General features: G+C 36.6%; 1 protein-coding gene and 1 long non-coding RNA gene across 4 annotated transcripts in view; one reads left to right on the forward strand and one right to left on the reverse strand.

Annotated features, from left to right (window-relative positions):
- PTPRE (protein tyrosine phosphatase receptor type E) overlaps positions 1-20,322 on the reverse strand; it is a 132,419-nt gene that overhangs the window by 18,645 nt on the left and 93,452 nt on the right. For all 3 annotated transcript variants that reach the window (XM_026670692.2, XM_026670694.2, XM_026670693.2), the window contains 6 exons: positions 17,464-17,566; positions 17,078-17,151; positions 15,358-15,494; positions 9,563-9,653; positions 639-715; positions 482-518 (listed from right to left, as the gene is read on the reverse strand). In XM_026670692.2, the coding sequence (XP_026526477.1) occupies positions 482-518; positions 639-715; positions 9,563-9,653; positions 15,358-15,494; positions 17,078-17,151; positions 17,464-17,566 (519 nt within the window). The remainder of the gene's footprint in view (positions 1-481; positions 519-638; positions 716-9,562; positions 9,654-15,357; positions 15,495-17,077; positions 17,152-17,463; positions 17,567-20,322) is intronic.
- On the forward strand, positions 15,419-18,404 carry LOC148130855 (uncharacterized). Its single transcript, XR_015749377.1, has 2 exons — positions 15,419-15,520; positions 18,288-18,404. It is a non-coding gene; the product is annotated as an uncharacterized LOC148130855 (long non-coding RNA).

The raw sequence follows: 20,322 nt of genomic DNA on the forward strand, positions 1-20,322 counted from the left end.
AGACTGGGCTTTAGTCCTATTTTCAACAGGAACCCAGAAAACTGCAGGAACCTGTCTAGGCAGTCACCCGTCAGTAAACATTGACTTGAAAGTACACACACATACACACAAACTGATTTCTACTAACTCTCCCTTGGTTCTGTGTATCTCTAATTCTTATACCAATGTCATATAAAGAGTGAAGTCAAGACAAATTGCATGCTTCTCCCTTTTCCTTTCACACTATGCACCACTGCCTTTCCAATAATAAATAAGAAGTTACATGCATTCTCAGTAACTTCTTATTCAATCTAACGACTCTCCAGAAAAAACACTTAGGTATTTTGGCATACTCATTAACCACAGAATAAATAAAACCAATATACAAAATCCTTAAAATCTTACTTTAGACTAAACAAAATATTTCTGAAGTTGTTTTGCACAGCAAAAGTACAAAATATTAAAAAAAAAAACCTATCAAACAATAGAAACCAAAAGATACCTTGAGCAGCTATAAATTTATTCTTTTCCTTGTAGCCCTATGAGAAAATAAAAATGTGTGTTATTTTTAGGAGAATATACATTAGAAATGCTTTTAAAAACATTATGTAGTTATTTTGAGAAAATAAATAACTGAATAAGAAAAGGATTTCACTTACATCTATATATGAAGCATTGATATAGTCTGAACACTGAAATCCATCTATTTGCATTAAAGTTACTCTGGAATGATCATCTGTAAAAATGAACACTCAGTTAGAACTGTTTATCTCTAATATGGATGAAATGTGGATAAAGCTCCTTTCCTTCTGAAAAAAAACTAACCTAAAAAAGTTGATGCAAGAATGTATGATTATTTATATTATAGGTTCTATACTGAATAACACCATGCATTCATGCTACTAAAATAATGATTTTTAAAGCTTCAGTTTAGCAGTGTATCATAAATATAAATGCAAAATCTTAGGAAGTAAGAAATAATGATTAATAGCAACATAAGGTATCCTGAATTAAAATCCCATGTACTAATTTCATTGGCTTCCAGTTTAACGGTGACATTAATTTTACCACTACAAATGGACATAGACCAAGTAATTTAGAGACACTTCTTCACAAATAAAACTATGACACATTTTCCTGATGGTGATTCCCAGATTAGAAACATAATGAAGTTCTAATGTCCTCACATAACACTCCCCTGTTGTTCTCCTAGAAATAATTAGTAGACATCAGAATTAGTAACTGGTCTCATGAATGTATCTAATCCCTTTTTACAATTATTACAAGGACTCTTGCTCACACCATGAATGATGTGTTATCTCATGTCTTTGAAACAGAAGGAAAATATATGACATGAAAAGCTGCTGTTCCCATGGCATTTCTTTTGATTGAAATAAAGCCAGCAACATTGGTACCCTCAAAAGTTGTTGGTGGGGATTATAACCTTGTAACTCTAGTGAGGAGAGAAGTTGGCAGGACGACTAAAGAAGTGGGAGCTCAATGTTGGGGAATCTACATTCTTCAAACTCAGTTACCCAGCTGTGATACCCAGGCTGAATCATTCCGCCAGCTGATGCCATCCTTCCCTACTCCCTGGTCTTCACATGGCCATTCTAATTGGGCATGGCTTCTAGTATGGTCAAAAACAACACCATATCAATTTGGTCACTACTGGCTCTTCTTTAGAATCTCAAGAACAGAAAAAAATATTATTCTTTAATACTTTCTAGGAGAATCTTGTCACCACCTAAAATAGTATCATCTGGTAAGACCCTCCCATAAGGGAGACTAATAAAGATAAAGCAGCTTTAATTGTGCCCAAATTAATACAATTAATTACATTTAAATTAATTTAAATTTGTTGCCTTCTTCCATTGGATGATTTCTAGACTACTTTACAAATACTTATAAATACTACTGGATTATATTCTGGATATAAACACTGGAATCTAATCCTCACTATTTTTCAATAGGAGTATTAATCTTGGAGGAAGGTTTTCCATCAGATCATTATTCCTATGATTGAAAAAAAAGGCTTCAGGCAAGACTTACTTTCAACAGCCAAGGCAGAAATGGCCACGGAGGCACAGAATTTATGGCTGGCTGGAAGGAATGATCCTGAAGTAGGTTAGATGAAAACCTGTAAGTCACTAACCTACATCAGATTTGTCCACAACACACAGACTGTTCACATAGGAAGCTTTTATAGAGGTGGTGGTCCTACCAGATGTATGGGGAAGAAGAAATGGAGAGTAGAATGTCCCTCTTTCCCTTAAATACTGTACATAACATTATCTATTTCAAATACATAGTGAAATTTATCCAAATATTTAGTGCACTACATCAGCTAATTTTAAACATTCTATTTGATATCTTGCCTCATCCTTGGCATGGAACACTTGTGTACGGTGGCTTCACCCTCTCTATTTTTAACTAGAACCATCTGGTATAAACAAAACATTTCTTGCCTTTGGTGTGGCTTTGTTTTGACACAGCTAACTGAAATCTGTCACGATAAACCTCCTGTTCTTGGCAAGGTCAGATGGACAAGTTGATATGATATACCTATCATCCCTGTGCTTGGCATAAATGCATAGGCATGTACACATATGATTATTTGTTTTCTGTGATATATATAAACCAATCAGAAGTTCCTCCAATATAGAGGAACTATAATCAATATATATATATTGATTAGCCTATAGGCCATATCAACGTACAGGTTCCAGCACATATTAACAATAACATTCCAAACAAGCAATTTAAAATGAGAGTAGGGTAAAATACAATAGAGGATAAAATACAATAATTTAATACATAAATATATAAAATAGAATAAAATGACATAAAATTATATTTCTGTATCATTGGAAGTTATCCTAGACAATATATCTGTATTGTACCCTCAGTCCATAGGAGATTTTAATTCTAGGTTGGGTCCTTCTTTGTATGAGTTCACTCAGAAGAGTCCCCAGGGGAGTTATTCGATAATCATCCTCAGGGGCTCTTTAGAAACCACAAAAGTAATGCTGCTGGCCTGTTCCTAGTCTCCTTAATTTTTAAGGGTAATTTCCCAATTCTGGGAGGTAAGTATAAGAATTATACACATCCTTACACATACAACTTGGCCCATTCAAGCGGTGTGCTGGATCTGTTTTGTGTTTCTAGAGATAAAGTCAACCTCTTCTCAGAGGTTACGGTACACTTTAGTGATGATAGCGATCATCAGTCTATAATTTAGTTTAGTTTCCTTTATTGTCACTGCACCTCGTACAATGAAATCAAACATCATCTTCATCTTCAATGAAATCAAACATCATCATCATGACCATGACCATGAAAGCGTGACATTGAAAGGCTGCTCAGATCTAAGTCCATATAACATGGCTGACAGATGGCTCACCATAAAGGTAGAGGTGACCCAAAATAAAAGGTTAATTTTGGCTCAAATTGGTAGTAAGGCAATATCAGACTGCCTTAAAGCAGAGAATGCTACCAACTGGGCTAGAACAATCCAGTCATCTACTACTGACTGATGGTCAGTCTTCGACACATTCTCTAATCTTTGTAATATCCTGAACAAATCCTAACAACTAAACCAGCTACAAAAAGAGCCTGAGTGGGTAGACCTTGTTGGTTTGATCCTGAATGCCAGCGGCTGAAAAAGAAATTGAAGGCAGCGATTAGGCTCGCACCGAGGAATCCTACTGCTCATATACAAGCTGAGATGTTGCACACGATAATATATTTTTAAAATAAAATTAAAGAACTAAAATGTAAAATAAAGTCAATACAACAAAACAAAAGCACAGCTGAGGCTGAGTATAACAAATACTTTCAGAACAAAATAGGATTATCTATCATCTCAGTTCAACACAAGGAGAAAAGCATCAATAGTTAACACCATACTTTCATGGGAGAAAATCCCATGGTTTATCAACTTATTTACTGATTTATTCATACATGCAAGTAGTTCTTGACTGGTGACCATTAATTCAGCAACTGTTCAAAGTTACAACTGTGCTGAAAACTGAACTTACAATCTGTGCTGTTCCAGCACCCCAAAGGTCACATCAGAATTTGGGCGCTTGGCAGTCTACCTTCACTAATAACCACAGGGGCGCTCCAACTCCCCCCATTCAATTATCTCCCCACATCTTTGTCCTTTGGCCACTCTGCACTCTCTATTGCAGGATGACAAGCAGCACCACAATTACACAGCTCTGGGATTATTTGTCATATCCCAGGAAGCCACAGCTGCCCTACCTCATCTTCATTATTTATTTGTTTTTTGCTGTCACTTCTGATGAGTTGTGCCCAGCCTGGCACAACTTTGCTTTAGGTTTTTGAAAAAGAAACATTTTGGCATGCTTCCATTCAGGGACTGCTTTTGACTTTTTTCCCCACTGCAGATAAAACCCAGTCCACCCCACAGTCAAGCCAGGCATGCCTTGTAAGCAGCAAGAACAAAAAAAACCCCCAAAATTGGTGAAGATGGACTGGGAGGATTGAGGCTTTCCAACTAAATAGTTCTGGGACTATTTGCTATCCTGCACTGTGGGGTGCAGGGCAGAAAAGGGGCAAAGGTGGGAGGGAGAGATAGAGAGGTGTAGGAAGTTGGAAGCAGCCTGCTACATTACTGAAGTTTGGGACAGGAAAAGACCAAGCCTGGAATGGCTTGGAATGGGATACATTCTTGGCTAATGATTGATAAAATTCACTTAATTGTCAAGATTGTTGTTGCTAAGCAAAGTATTCATGTGGCTTTACAGCCACAATGAACTTATGATGGCAATCCTGTCCCAACTATGGTTGTTAAGTCGAGGGCTACCTGTATATGAATGTAGCAATAGCATTTAGACTCATATACTGCTTTACAGTGCTTCACAGCCCTCTCTAAGCAGTTTACAGAATTAGCATCTTGCCCCCAACAATCTGGGTCCTTATTTTACCCACCTCGGAAGGATGGAAGGCTGAGTCAACCTTGAGCCTGGTGAGATTTGAACTGCCAAATTGCAGTCAGCCAGCAGTCAGCAGAAGTAGCCTGCAGTACTGCACTCTAACCACTGCACCACCATGGCTCATATAGAGTACACCTGATTCCCAACAACCCTGGGCAGCTCATAAGAAAAAAAGAAAAACAACAAAAAATACATAATAAACAACTTGACAAAAAATACTTTTTGAAAATCATCTAACCATCACCCTATCCCAAAGCCTGACAGCACAGCTAAGTATTTAATAATTTCTTGCATGATCTCAGGGTGGAACCATCCAGACCTCTGCCATTATTGAAGGCAGCTACTACAACACAGAAGGCATGGTTTCTGGGTCCCAGTAGACCATGCATAATGATGGGATCCAAAGCATATTGAATGTGCCTGATATCACTGGATGGACAAAAAGAACTGGAAATTGGCAACCTCACAAACAACAACCAGGCCCCAGCCCATGAAGGACTTTACAGTTGATAACCAGGACCTTGAATTGTACTTGTAAGTCAATCAGTAACCAGTACAGCTCATGAAACTGTTGGGTCACCTGAGCATATCAAGCCATGTCTCTTACTCCCCATGCCATTGCATTCTCAATGAGCTGTAGCTTCCGAGTGGCTTTCAAGGGTGAGCCATATAGAGTGTGTTAAAGTAATCCAATTGTGAAATGATTAAAGCATGAGTGACTATTTGAATGGCCTCCTAGTCCAGGAAAAAGTACAACTGGCATACTAGATATATCTGTGGAAGGATCCACTTATCTGGAGCTTCCATTTGCTCTTCAAGCAGGAGCTGTAAATTCAAGATGACCCTCAGATTACATACTAGTCTTGATGAACAAGTGCAGTCCCATCCAAAACCAAAGATGGAAGATCCCCAGGCCCTGAGGACACAAAGGCTTGGTACAGGATTTAACCGAAGGGTGTTCCTTTCCATCCAGTTCTGCACAGCTTCCACTTCCACTGGGACAGAAGCTTGACAGCATCACTTGCTTGTCTTGGAATTTAGATGCATATTTGGGTATATGTACTACATTGATGCACAGATGGTACATGGTTCTGAACTGACAGATGACATCACCATTTCTCCGTAGATGATAAACAAAAGGGGTGACATTTTGAGATGTCATGGACTAACTGAACTAACCACAAAGAAATAAAAACAGCAAAACAGTGCCCCACTCAAGCCTTGCAGCCAGTGTAAAAAGATACCATGATCACCTGTATCCAAAACTACTAAGAAATTAAGAAACAGAAGGATGATTGCACTACTCCCATCCAACCTTGTCACAGACCATCAACAAGCATGACCAAAACTATCTCTGCGCTGTAACCTGCCTGAAAAGGGCCCAGACTATCTGTCTCCTCCTGGATCCTCTGGAGTTTGAAGCTCCACTGACAAGTATACTGTGATTCTCCAAAGAGCTGCAAGAGATGAAGCGCCAGAAGAGATGCCTGGAGCACTAATGATGAAAAATTAAAAGCTGAAGACTGGGCAGAAACTATCCAGGGCTTTGATAGTTTCTTGAGGAAAAAGGCATACCACAGAAAGACCTTCTCCCTCAAAGAAGCAAATACCACTGCATGGACCCAATTACAGGTCACCTCCTGGGCCTTTGACCAACCAGGAAAAACATTAATCTAACTAACAGATAGATAGCTGCGCTCAGAGTTCCGGGGACCCAGTCCACTTCTTCAGCAGTCACAGCCATGTAAATCCTATATCCTAATCCCTGTCCAACTGGAGTCCAACTCTGAATAAATCTGAATGATTTTATCTGTCAGACAGCAAGAATAGTCCTTAAAACAGCATATTGACTCTTAGTCAGGTTCAGTCAGACTTGCTCCTAATCTTCCACCACTAGTGTTTCAGACATCTCTTCTGGAATTTCATCTCCTGCAACTCCTTGAAGAACTGAGGTGAACTGCAGGAGGGATATATAAGGAGAGACTACAAAGGAGCAATCCAATTCAGGACTTCAGCTATTCTACCTAGCCCACCTGAACTACAACCATATCTTCAGAGAAAACACCAAGGTGTCTCTGGAATCTATCCAGGTCCTAAAGTTTGTGAAAAAGTACTTCCTTTCCTCTGTAATTGGAAAACTTCACTGAATTCTACAAGAAGTTTCTGGAAATTTGATTTCCTATATAATCCCCAGAAATGAATGAATTAAGTTGCTGGGCAACAAGCCAAGAAGATTTCAGCATCAGATTAGAATTTTAAAATAAATTATCTTTCAACAGTGTGAAATCACCAGCTATGTGGCATGCAACATGACAACCTTCTAGAAAAGCAACAGACACATTCCCTTAACAGTCTAGTGCTCTTTTTGATTGTATACACTCTTCAGGCACATGATTTTATTGGCTTATATTAATATGAATGATTACATTTAAAATAATATGCAATTTCTGCAAGTGAACTTGTTCATTTGCTGGCACCAAAGATGAGAAAAAGCAGGTATCATCTGAAACAACTTATAAAAGCAATATTGCAAGATAGTTTGATTAGGGAATTGATGCTGGCTAGGCCAGGAGAATAGGATTCTGAAGTTTCCTCTAATTTCATAGTAATTGTAGTTGTTATTTTTATGTCACACTTGATAATTTCTCTCTTATTAAATATGCAAATATATGTGTATTGTCCTGGGTCAGATATATAAGTGAGAGTGTTATTATTTTAATTCTTTTGTAATAAGGTCTATGGAGATTCTCAGTCACTCAGGTCATGGTTGTTCCAAAGGTGCTTTTTCAAGAGGCAACTGAATTTTCTGATTTTTTTTCAAAGACGTTTTGCTTCTCATCCAAGAAGCTTCCAAAAAAAAGCAGAAAACCCAGAAAATCCAGTTGCCTCTTGAAAAAGCACCTATGGGACTTTTATTATAATATATTACATTTTGAATTGCAAACTCCACAGGGTAAGTATGCATGCATGTATGCATGCATGTATGTGTGTATGTGTGTGCACGTATGTACTGTATGTTTGTACTGTATGTATGTATGTAATGATGAATGGATGGATGGATGATGATGTACATATGTATGTATTATAATTCTATGGTCCATCATCTCATGAAATGTAATTCTGGGCGGTATACTATCAAAGAATAAAAGCTATTTTTTAAGAAATTGAACAAATAGAAAAATTACAATTGTTATTAAAAAGCTTAGGAGATATCGCCAGATGCCACAAGTAATGGAACAACCTCATCAGATCACCACTTCCCTTGTGACCCACTGGCCTGTTAATACAACCAGGATTTGAGGAACTTCTGGAAGTCCCATCAGCAGAGATAGGGCCAGTCTCACTTCAGGACTGATGTTTCATAGAATAGGTGCCAGGGCAGAAAAGGTCTATCTCTCGGGTCCCACCAGATGTAACTCTTTGGCAGAAGGGCCAAAAACATACTTCTTCTGCAAGACCTCATGGGACGGGCAGATGTAACCAGATCAACCAGATCAAATACCTGGCCCCATGCCATGAAGGGCTTTAAAGAGAAAAACAGCACCTTGATTAGAACTCTGAAGCAGGCAAGGCAGCAGGTGGAGCAGGTGTGTAATATGTGCCACTCTAGGTGCACACATAACTGCCCACATTATCATATTCTGTAGCAGCTGAAGTTTCCAGAAACGTTTTAAGGATGGCCCCCATTACAATAATCTGCCCAGGACACAAGTGAACATGAGCAGAGCTCCCTGATTCAGGAATAATTGCAACATAACACAAAGCTGTGCAAAGATCTTCCTAGCCACAACTGCCATCTGTTCTTTGTGCAAGACTCATGAGTCTAGGAAGACCTACATGATGAGAAATGGTCTGTCTGGTGCAGTGCAATCTACCCAGTATCAAAGATAGCATAGTCCCAAAACTGACACGCTCCATAAAAAAACCAGAACCATTCAAACTTTCTAGGGTTAAGTTGAAGCCTGTTGTTCCCCAACCACATCCTCATACCGTCCAGGCCCATAGCCTCCAGGCATTGGGATATGACATCAACAGCACTGTTTAATTTGCTAAAGGGCAGAAATGTATAATTGAGTATCCTCAGCTACTGATAATACCTCACCAGATGGTGATGGATGAGCTCACTCAGCAGCCATGTAGATATTGAATAGGAGAGAATAAAGCACTGAATCTGTGGTACCTCCCATAATAAGTGCAGAGGACAGGATCTCTCTCCCCCCATTATCACCAACTGATATCAATCCCAGAGAAAGGAGGAGAACAAGCACAATAGAGTGCTGCCAATCCCAAATCCCCAGAGCTAGTCCAGAAGGATGCCATCAAAAACTGCTAAGAGGACATGGGCCACTCGTGTCCAACCTTTGCCACCTAACACTAATGCTATTTTCGACTAATGCTATTTTCATCCCACATTCAAACCTTAATGCTGCCTAAAAAAGGACTACGGTTACTTATAAATATCATTAAACAAACAAACAAACAGATGTTTATACCACCTTAAATTTATCAGCCTTGATCTCATAAGACAGTTGCCTATCTTTGTTAGCTGTTTTTAACACGACAGCTGCCTGATCATACTGGACTATTTAGAATTTTGAAATATATGTATCAGCAATACTTACAAGGTAATATGTTGGGGTATCTGTTTTTTTCTCTGTTTTCCTCTTTGTTTGCCATCTCAAGTGTTCCTTGCAAATATCCAGGTGGTAATGACTACAGAAGATATAAATTGTCTGACTTAAAACAGCAACCAATAACAAAAAGAGTTGATGATTAAAATACATTTTATACTTTATGAAATTTTATATTACCTATATCAGAATATTAATGGTCATACATTCATCCTGAAACTCATCTCAAAAATTATTAAATGCACCAAGCAAGGAACAAACTCTATTGCTAAGCTACATAGGCCTTTATTTTGTGTGTGTGTGATATAAACTTCTTATCTGAAAATGACTTACGTATTACAGATATCATAAATCTACCCTGAATAAGAGCTGTCTATCTTTACTTAAAATTGTTAAGTAATCTTCTTGCTTAGGTTTGTAAATATTCATATTGGTAAATATAAAATATAACCGAAAGCAGAGTTAACAGTAATACCTATAGAATTCAACTTCTTAATAGCATGCACTGAAAATAAGAATTTATAAATGCAATCATGTCCGTATAACTCTCTGATAAAGTGGAAATTAGTAAGGCTGTGAAAAGCTTTGGTTTTGTCACATGCACTTTAATGGCACACTCAATAGGGTCAAAAAATTGCAATCACACAATTGAAGTCTTGTGGCCTTTGCACGTATGTGTGAAGTTGATGCAGGGGCAAAAGATGTACAGCTTCATGTATACAAATGCAAATTGCAAACAGTGCTGAATATAAATTTATAGATGACTGTCTATAAGCAATCATATATCTATATCTTGAGCACATCCAGTGAAGGGAACCCATCATTTGTGGATAGTGGCTCCATTTTCAGACCATTTTTCAAAGGACTTAGAAGTCTTATTCTCTGATAAACCTCCCTGGTATTCTTTGTGATGTTTTTGGAAATATTAAAAGTGTGATGCCCAGAATAGAACTGGACACTTGAGGGACCAGATCTATACAATATAAGGTGGAATGATATAATTTTCCAATTTATATAATATTTTTCCATTCAATCATATTTGATTCTTGGAGACTTTCTGTACAAGTCCCTGTAGTATTTTTGGCAAGGGTTTTCAGAAGTATATTAAGTTTGTCATTGATTGCTTTCTAGGACTAGGAGGAAATGACCTGCCCAAGGTCACCCAACTGGCTTTGTGCCTAAGGCAGAACTAGAACTCACATTTTCAGTTTCTAGTGTGATGCCTTACTCCTACAAAAAAAACTGGCTTTTCCGATTACTGAGTTAAAGAACTACTCATGATTGATACAGGCTGTACTCACTGCAAACTTTATCCTGCCTCTAGTTCCAAATCATTGCTCAATGAGTGAAGCCAATCCAGACTTCATAGACAAGAGAGCTGGCTTTATCTTTTTATTTACTGCCAATCCATGTCACCAGTAGGCAACAGGGGAAACATCAACCAATCATAACACTGACGCCAGAATGAGGGTGGGTTGATTTCTCAACTCTGTCTGGCTTTCTTTGGAGGGTTATTTGTCTACTCCTCAGCAGAGACCCCCTCTGGGAATTAGTTCAGTTCATTTTCAAAAATTAATATGAATTAATTACATTAATTCAATTAATTCAAAGTGACACAGAAAGATACCAAAGCAGAAATATCCCTCAAAAGAAGAGAAATATATTTTCAATATTCTGCATTTGGTTAGGTCTTATAAAAGGGGAGAACTAAAATTGATAACTTGAAGACTTGAAGCTAATAAACAACAAATGCAATTCTTTCAAAAAAATTACTGTGTATAATTTCAGATTTAATTTGCACCCAGCATACTCCTGGTCAATCGCTATTCCAGATCTGAACAAACACACAGGTCACTCAGTATAGCTAGGAGAGATGTGGGGGGGAGAGGAGGGGGAGACAGAGGGAGAGAAAGAAAGGGAGAGAGCAGGAGAGAGGGAAAGAGACAGGGCAGAAAGGGAGAGAAAGGGAGAGAGAGAGAGAGAGTTCACAGATTCATTTTCTTCATGAGATAAAATAATGGAACTCTGATGTCTTTCTGTTGAAGCCTGGAGAGAAAATGGTAAAAAAAATATATAGGAGGAGGTATGAATGGTTATGAAAGGGACTCAGAAAGAAAATGCTAACTGAAGGCAGCAAATTTTGGGAGAAAAAATAGCTGATCTGAATACTGATGGTAGGATGAATTAACATGTCCATTCCTTCCCAAATGCAACTCAGATGACACCCACAATAATATCAGCTGACCTTACACATTTTGCACATCTTGAAGCTGCTGCAAGATAGTGTTAACTTTAAATGTAAGACATCTTAATTATAAATTACAGGTATTTTGCTCAGCGAGAGCTTAGGATAAACTGCAGGTGAGGATCAGGTTCTATAAATACTTCTTGGTTGTTTAATGGAATAAAATGCACCTCATGATTACTTACTCTATTATTATATATATCTCACAGGGAGAGAATATACCTTTAGAATTGCACAGGTCCAAGTTAAGACAAGGCAGAATGTATGTTGTATTTCTACAACGAGTAAATGTTAATTTACAAATAAATGTTGTATTTCTACAACTGATTTTAAAAGAAATTAGGTTAGTATTGTAGGCTAACTCATTGCTCACTCTAGGAGTTCGAACCTCACCGGCTCAAGGTTGACTCAGCCTTCCATCCTTCTGAGGTCAGTAAATGAGGACCCAGATTGTTGGGGGCAATAGGCTGACTCTAAACTGCTTAGAGAGGGAAGTAAAGCACTGTGAAGCAATATAAAAGTCTAAGTGCTATTGCTGTGTGAATGGAGACTTACAATAATTTACTTTACTGCTAAACTGATCAGAAGCTGTCTCCATTGATCATATGCTATTGCAATATGAAGGAAGTTCAGCCTTTTGCTCTTACTACAAATACACTAACAAAAGTGGGTGTATATGGATGCTTGAAAACCCTAATAAAATAATAAGGGGAACAAAGCTTATACATGTAGAGCCCCTCTGTGAGGAAGATGGACAGTTAAGAGTTTGATTGATAAATAAATAAATACATCATGGTTTTAATCATCATTGGGTTTAATCAGGTGATGTTTTAAGTCACTCTAAAGACTGTAGAATTAATGTTTACTAGCTAATAAGGAAGTATCTTGCATTGGTTACATTCTGTTGCCACAACATAAATGTGTCATATTTGTTGCTGCAATATGTTCGCTTGCTTTGGCTTCGTAATTTTTTTTTCTTTTAACAGACCATCACACCTCCCTCCCTCCCCCCCCCCCCCCCTCTCTCTCTCTCTCTCTCACACACACACACACACAGGAACATAAATAACTGAAAACTTGACCACAAGTAACTATAAAATAAAACTAAATATACTATATCTTATTTTGATACTCTGGTTTTTAATTTCACTTCAATAAAAGTAAAAAGTGAGTTTTCATGGAAGCTTTTAAAAAAATTACTTTGCCCTTTGAGAACTTTTGTTTTCTTTGCATAATTAGACAAATTGTGTAAAACTGGAAAACTGAACTTCCCTTTGTTATGTGAGGCAAGGGAGATTTTTTTAAAGACTTGTTTCTATTTCAGTATTTCTCCAGAAAGCTTGAGAAACAAACACAGAACAAGCATAAAATCAACTTTGATACCCATTTTAAGCACGACCATTTTTATTGTAGATTTGTATTGTTGTCTTTTCCTAACATATTTAACCATGAGACTCAATATATCCAGATTAATTCAGACTTGAAAAGGTAAGTTTTAAACAAGTAATTGTAATTGCTGATATACAGTCCTGGCAATTACAAAGCCAGGCCTGGCAGTTTAATTGGCAACTTTTTCACTTAGATAAACTTAAAATGAATGTAAACATGTCAACATCATAGCTACCTCAGAGAACTGCTGAAACCCAACCAGAACCGAAGGTAAGTTCATTTTAATGCAACTGGTCTTCAGAAGCCAGAGAGAGATTATCAGCTATTCGCCAGCCCCACAATGCAGCAGGAAGCAAAAAATATATTCTGACCTCTGAAGTGAGATACTATATTTAGAAAGTTTTAAATCAATCCTTCTTAACTTGGTGTCCTTGAGATTTTTGGGTCTTCAACCTCACTATTTCCAGCCTCCATGAGAGGGAGATTGAAATGGAATAGCTGTTATGATTATCTTTCTTCACCATTAGGTGTTATGACTCCCCTTCAAATTCAAGCGAGCAAAACAGAAAGCAGCCGTTTCAGAAGTAATTCAAACAAAATAAAGTCTCACAAGATAATGGCTGGCAGAAATCCCAATCCACAGCATAAATCTTTACTCTGTCTGGCAAACCAGTCTTGGCAATAAATCTCAAGCCTCAGAGCTTCTTGCTGTAACGTCCTCACTCAATAAGTCACTTTGCTTCTGGCGAATTCCACCAGGCCAGCTGTGTCCTTTTATACTTAAGCCATGTGCTAATTACCCTAATTATTGGCTCACTCTTCTCTTTCTTTCTAACTGGGTTTGTCTCCTTAGTCGTCTCCTGTTCCTAACGTCTAACCATAAGTTTTCCAGATTCTCATCTCCGCTGGAAAACTCCCTCCTTCCTTCCCTGTCATCCATTCCCGGCTGCTGATTAGATAAAGCACCAGAGGAGGTCGAAGGTTCTGACCACTCTAATATTTCAGGTCTGTCATCCCTTGTTACCTCCATCTCCTCATCCTGGTTACTATTCCAATCACTCAGCAATGCCGGTTCATATTTTTCTGCCATGTCTTCCTCACTTGAACTCATATCTGCCACAGGAGCAGAATCCAAACCCGAAGCCACAACAATTAGGTGTCTTTAAAAAGTACTTACTAACCATGTTTTTCTTTAAAAAAAATCCTAGAAGAAAGCAAAAGTACTATTGCCTTCCAGATGTTTTTGATCCTACAATTGCTTGCTGTTGGCCTCTCTGGCTAGGGATGGTAGTTATCAAATATTCTGCCACAGCATAAAAAACTGGATGGCTTTTAAAAGGCAGAGTTTATAATTCTGGAAAGAAGAAGGATCTGTAATTATGAAAGAAGCAACATACAGGAGAGACTAACCACATAAGAGCTAACATCCCTGTTTTACTGAAATAAACCACAAAGATTAGGTTTAAAATTTAAACCATGGTTTTAAAACCAGAATGTTTGGGTCCAAATAACACATCAAGGAAGAAGCAGTCATATTTCAATATTATTTTAGTATTGCTTTGCTTTGTCACCTGGTTTTAAATGTTTTGGAATCGTTATGAAGTTTACATAATTCTAATTCCCAAAACTAAAACATAAGGATTCTGTAAGATGTAAGAGTTTCTGGGTGTCAGGCATCAGATATTATTACGGATAGTAATAATATAGATTATTACTCATGATAATGTAAAACATGGAAAATGTTAATGAATTTGCCACTTAACTCACGGCCTATGGGCCGTATGTGTCATGTGCTGGCCACGCCCGTGCCTGGTTTAGCGAAGGGGAAAAAAGTCCCAATACAACACATGACAATGCCATGACGACGCAAGTTTGACACCCTGACTTAGCTGAATAGCAGCAAGATATAGGATTGGAAATCTCATTTCCAAAAAAAAGGCAGAGACCCCTTTAAACTCTGATTTTGTTAATAATAATAGTATTAATAAGAGTTTACACAGCATAGGACCATACAAAATCTGAACAACCCCAAAGCATGAAACCTTATAAATACAAAAGCAATTTTTATTGTTCCCTTAAAAATTCATTCACTTTATTTGCAATCTTTCATTTAAGAAGACCAAAATGAAGTAACAAAATAAGGGCAACTTACATTAAACTCTTCCCGAAATAACTTCCCATCATCAGCTGCTCTTATCCGGATTTCTTCTTCCAGGAGCTCTACTGGAATAGGAAAATACTTCTTTGGGCCAGAAGGAGACTGCCTGAGAAGCATCACCCTCTGCTGTTCTGTGAAAAGGAGATGAAAGCACACAGTATGTGTTTATGTATTTATATTTAATATTTCTAAACCACCCACCTCTCTCAGAGAAGGACTCTGGATTGTGTCCAGTCTAATCAACCTATAGGCAACATATAAAATTAACATTAAAATGTTAAAATTAATTTAAGATTATTTTTAATTATAAGATTATGACATTATAAAATTTCAAACAGGTAAAAAAAGATCCAAGATGGCCACAGCATTAGATAATACAGACGGGGGGCTCTCATGGGGCCAGTCAGCCACATGGATGCATGGTCTTCTGTACCTCCCCCGGCAAAGCCATGGAGCCAAGTTTTGACTCCTTTGCAGAAGGCCAGAAGGATATGGCATGGCCTCACCTCTGGGGGCAGATGTTCTATAATGCAGTGGTAATGCCAGAGAAGGCTCTCTTCCCAGATCCAACTAGCCAAAATTCTTTGACTGATGTGTCTGCAGTACCCCCCATGTTTGATTGAGTGGGATGGGCTGATTTGATGCAGTGAAGTAAGTTCTATAGGTATCCTGGTGCCTATGCCAGGTAATGATCAACACCTTGAACTATACCTGGAAGCAAACTAGCACCCAGTGTAGTTCATGGAGCAAGGGTGTACCCTTCATTGGGCACCCAATATGACTTACACGGCTTCATTCTGTAGTAGTTAAAGCTTCCAGATACTTTTCAAGGGTAGTCCTACATAGCGTGCATTGCAATAATCCAGCTGGCTGTAATATATGCATAGCCAAAAAGCAATGTATATTTTACTTCCATTGCACATTTAAAACAAAGACTTAAAATTAAGACCACATCTGTACAGCTAAACATAAATGGAAAACTTCACAAGAATTACTAGCTTTACAGTCTTTTCAAATACTTTTTTTTCTGAAAAATGGATTCTGATGTAGAAAAGAATTCTATAATAGATTTACATCTGAAACCAGCTAATGTCTCAATAACTAAAGAGTGCATACAAATAATAAATCAGAAGAATGATTTGGAATGTTTTCTTATTTTGGATTTACAAAAGGAATGTCTTAAACTACTGAAACTGTTAATGCAAGAAATGTATGTGTTATTGTATTGTATTGTTTACATGATGAAGTTATGTGGGTGTTCAGCACGTACAGAAACTAACTCAAATTTCTTTTGACCTTCCTCCTTTACATGTTAATTCATATTTTTTACAGTTGTGTTTATCATGTTTGTCATTTAGTTACTTATTTAAAATAATTATTCATGCAGTTCAAAATTGATTCCATGAAAATTTACATATAAAATTAGTTCTACATCTAACACATATTTAAATGGAACTCCTGACATTATAACTTAATGCAATGCAATGTTTCAAAAAAGATCTTTCTGAACCAAATTGTAATATACTGTAAATGGAAACATTAATATGTGAACAAAAATATGTGAACACAATATGTGAACAAATCTTCTCTAAAAAGGAACAGTTCTCAAATACACTAACAACTGAATCCTGTGAAATCTATTTGTTTCCCCTTTCAACATTACATTATAAAAAGAAGTACATATTTATATACAATTAAATAAAGAAATAATTACCTTGCTCTTCTAAGATTCCATTTGGCATTTTTTTATCAGTGGAATTTACAACCGCTTTCCTGTGTCTTCGGAACCTTAATAAATATAAGAAGCATTTAGAAGACCACAGAATAGGTCTCGTGAGACTAAATAAGTTACAAAAAATATTCTATATTGTGGCTCACAAACCAAGTAATTCTGGAAAAGGTTCTTCTAATCATTTTTTCCCCAGTTATGTTATATTGTAGTTGATGCACAGAAACGGTGTGTAACATCCTCCCTCCACAACACTGATTAATGTGGGAAACTAGACAGCACAGCTGCATTGTGCAACTTTCATTTCCTTATGAGATCACATGGTAACAAGAAACAACTAGTTCCATATCAAGAGTCTGATTCATACATACCTAAAGAAATAGCCAGCTAAAATAATTAAAATTATGAACACTAAAATCAGGATCAGCACTGAAGTCAGTAAATGTGATGGCTGACCATTTTCTCTTGGAGGATCTAAAAATTAAAAAAAAGAAATATGAGCTGGTGCTAAATCACCAATTGATAACAAATAGAGAATTAGTGAAGCAGAAACATACACAGCATTTTGTAAGTAATATTCTTCTGTCGCTACCAGATATAAAGAAAATTTATTATGATGAAGATTATTTTAAATATTTTAAAGAAACCAGTTAAAGCACAGAAAGATTTTGGATCTTTGTTTCTCATTAGAACTTATATGTACTGTATATGTTGGTAGTCCTTGACTTATAGCCACAATTGGGTCCAAAATTCCTGTTACTAAACGAGACAGTTGTTAAGTAAATTTTGTCCCATTTTACAACCTTTCTTGCCGTGGTTGTTATGTGAATCACTGCTGTTGTGAAATTAGTAAGTGAATCTGACTTCCCCATTGACTTTGCTTGTCAGAAGATCACAAAAGGAGATTGCCTGACCCCGGGAAACTACAACCGTCATAAATATGAGTCAGTTGCCAAGCATCTAAATTTTGATTACGTGACCATGGGGTTGCTGCAATGGCTTTAAGTAGTAAAGTATGAAATATGGTTTTAAGTCACTTTTTTCCACACCACTGTAACGTTGAACGGTCACTAAATGAACTGTTGTAAGTTGAGGACAACCTGTATGATGGCAGATGTCACTCCAACTCTACTTTTATTGGAATACATGTAAAATCTGAACAACCAAATGTAATATATGTTTTTATTTATTGCAGGCCAAGCTGAGGAAGTTGAGGAAATAGAAGAACTACTAACTAGAGGATAAAAAGAACACAACAATAATTCCCTGTGCCCTGTTTCTGAATGAATGAAATAAAGAGCCACATATTCAATCAAGTGCCCATAAAATGTCAATTTTATTAAAATTATTAATAATCAGTTGACTCACAACCCGCAAATTATTTTAAAAAATTAAATGGGAATTAATATTTCTTTCTAGTATCATACTAAATCATGGTATATTTGTCTTCTTTTCTACAAAGGATAGCAAAAGTAGATATGACACAAAAGTAGACTGTAGTGTAACATTTAAGCGGTTCAATATTTCAAATGATCCCTTATGATATTAACAGCAACTCAAGAAGAAGAAAGCAAAAATGAGCTATGGCAAAAGGAATAAAAAACAGTATATACTAATAACACATATTTGTCACAACAATAACATGTATGTTTTCAAAATATAGTAAAACTCAGAAGATACTCTTCATGTCAAAGTATGTCAGGACTTTTAACCCAACCTAAATATTTAAGTACAGAAGAAAATAATTTGTTTTAACCTTTATTTATCTTTCTCCTAAGCAATCCCACAAATAATGCTTATTAGAGGAATTCGGCTTAAATATGAAGTTGAAAAAAAAGTTTTTGTGCATTGTCAGGTTTTTCCTGAGCATAATAACTCTCTTGCTCTCAGAGCTCTTATTTTGGCTGTAATTTTGTCAGTAATCACTAAATTCACAGTGGGGGGAGATGAAACTTTCTTAAATAATGTTTACTGTGGTGAATGTCTTTACTCAGTGATTTTCCTCATTATGTCAAATTACATAAGCCATTGCAAATTATATACTAGAAAGAAATCTGTATGAAAATTGACATTATTTAATAAGGATTTTACTAACAACAAAGAACATCTTGCTCAATGAAAATGATGAAATAAAATACCTCTGACCATTTTTTGAGCAGCACTGAAAAAAAAAACCCATAAAAATGTTTATAGAGTAGGGATTTTGTGTTTGTAGAGTAGGAATTATAATTCAACCTCTCAGCCACAGCATTATTTCACTAAAAATATGCTAAGTGTAAATTTGAAAAATAAATATTATCTGCCAATTGCATGCAAACTTTGTATTCATAAATTTCCCCACGCCTACTAGGCTTTAAATGACAGTACACTTTATAGACTTCCTGTTTTAAAGGTAATACAACATAAGGAAATGGTGTTCTCAAAATTACAATTTTCAGTCTTCATCCCTCACCAAGATACAAAAGACAAGAATAGTAACAAAGCAACTCTGACAAAAGGTATACTACATTCAGCCCAGCTGAATTGGGATCCATCAAATTTAAGAATTATTTTGCATGACTTCGATCAAATAAAAAGAAGCAAGATATGAATTGAAATAAAAGTGCAAACTATATAACCGAGTGTAACAGAGACAAAATCAAGCAAAGAACAGAAATATACAACCAAATTATCCTCTTAGATAGCATGAACTCTTGGGTATATCTGCACAATAGAAACTGAAGCTGAAAGAAAAACAGATAGCAGAAAATTGAAGTCACACAAAACAATGCTTTATGTAGGAATATATTCTGAGTTTAGGTTGCACAACAAAATATTACATTTAATGTTTTTAACTTTAGGTTTCATTTCCATGAAATACTACATGGGTTTTAAGATTAATATTCTATATTCCTAATCCAGCAGGAGTAAAAAATGTATCGTTCCTGCAGCAGGTCAATGAATAAGCAAGCATCCCAAACTGGAAATCAGGTAGCAGCAACGGAAAAAAATCTACATCAGTTCTTTACCAACTACTATTTTGTTAGTTACAGAAAGATAAACCAGAATAGCAAACAGATAACTCTATCAATATGTTGATGTTAAAGCATTTCCAGAAGTAGCTTTATAAATCCAATCAAACAGTAATTGAACATTGCATTATTCCTGTTCTTAATATTTTACTGCTCCTGAAATAATTATTATGCCATAGTTAGTTTCCCAAACTTTAGACATATGATTTTTGGGGTCTT

Source organism: Notechis scutatus, chromosome 4 (assembly GCF_049901735.1).
Source record: "Notechis scutatus isolate UNSWTSFEM ecotype Mainland chromosome 4, rNotScu1.2, whole genome shotgun sequence".
Classification (NCBI taxonomy): Eukaryota; Metazoa; Chordata; class Lepidosauria; order Squamata; family Elapidae; genus Notechis; species Notechis scutatus.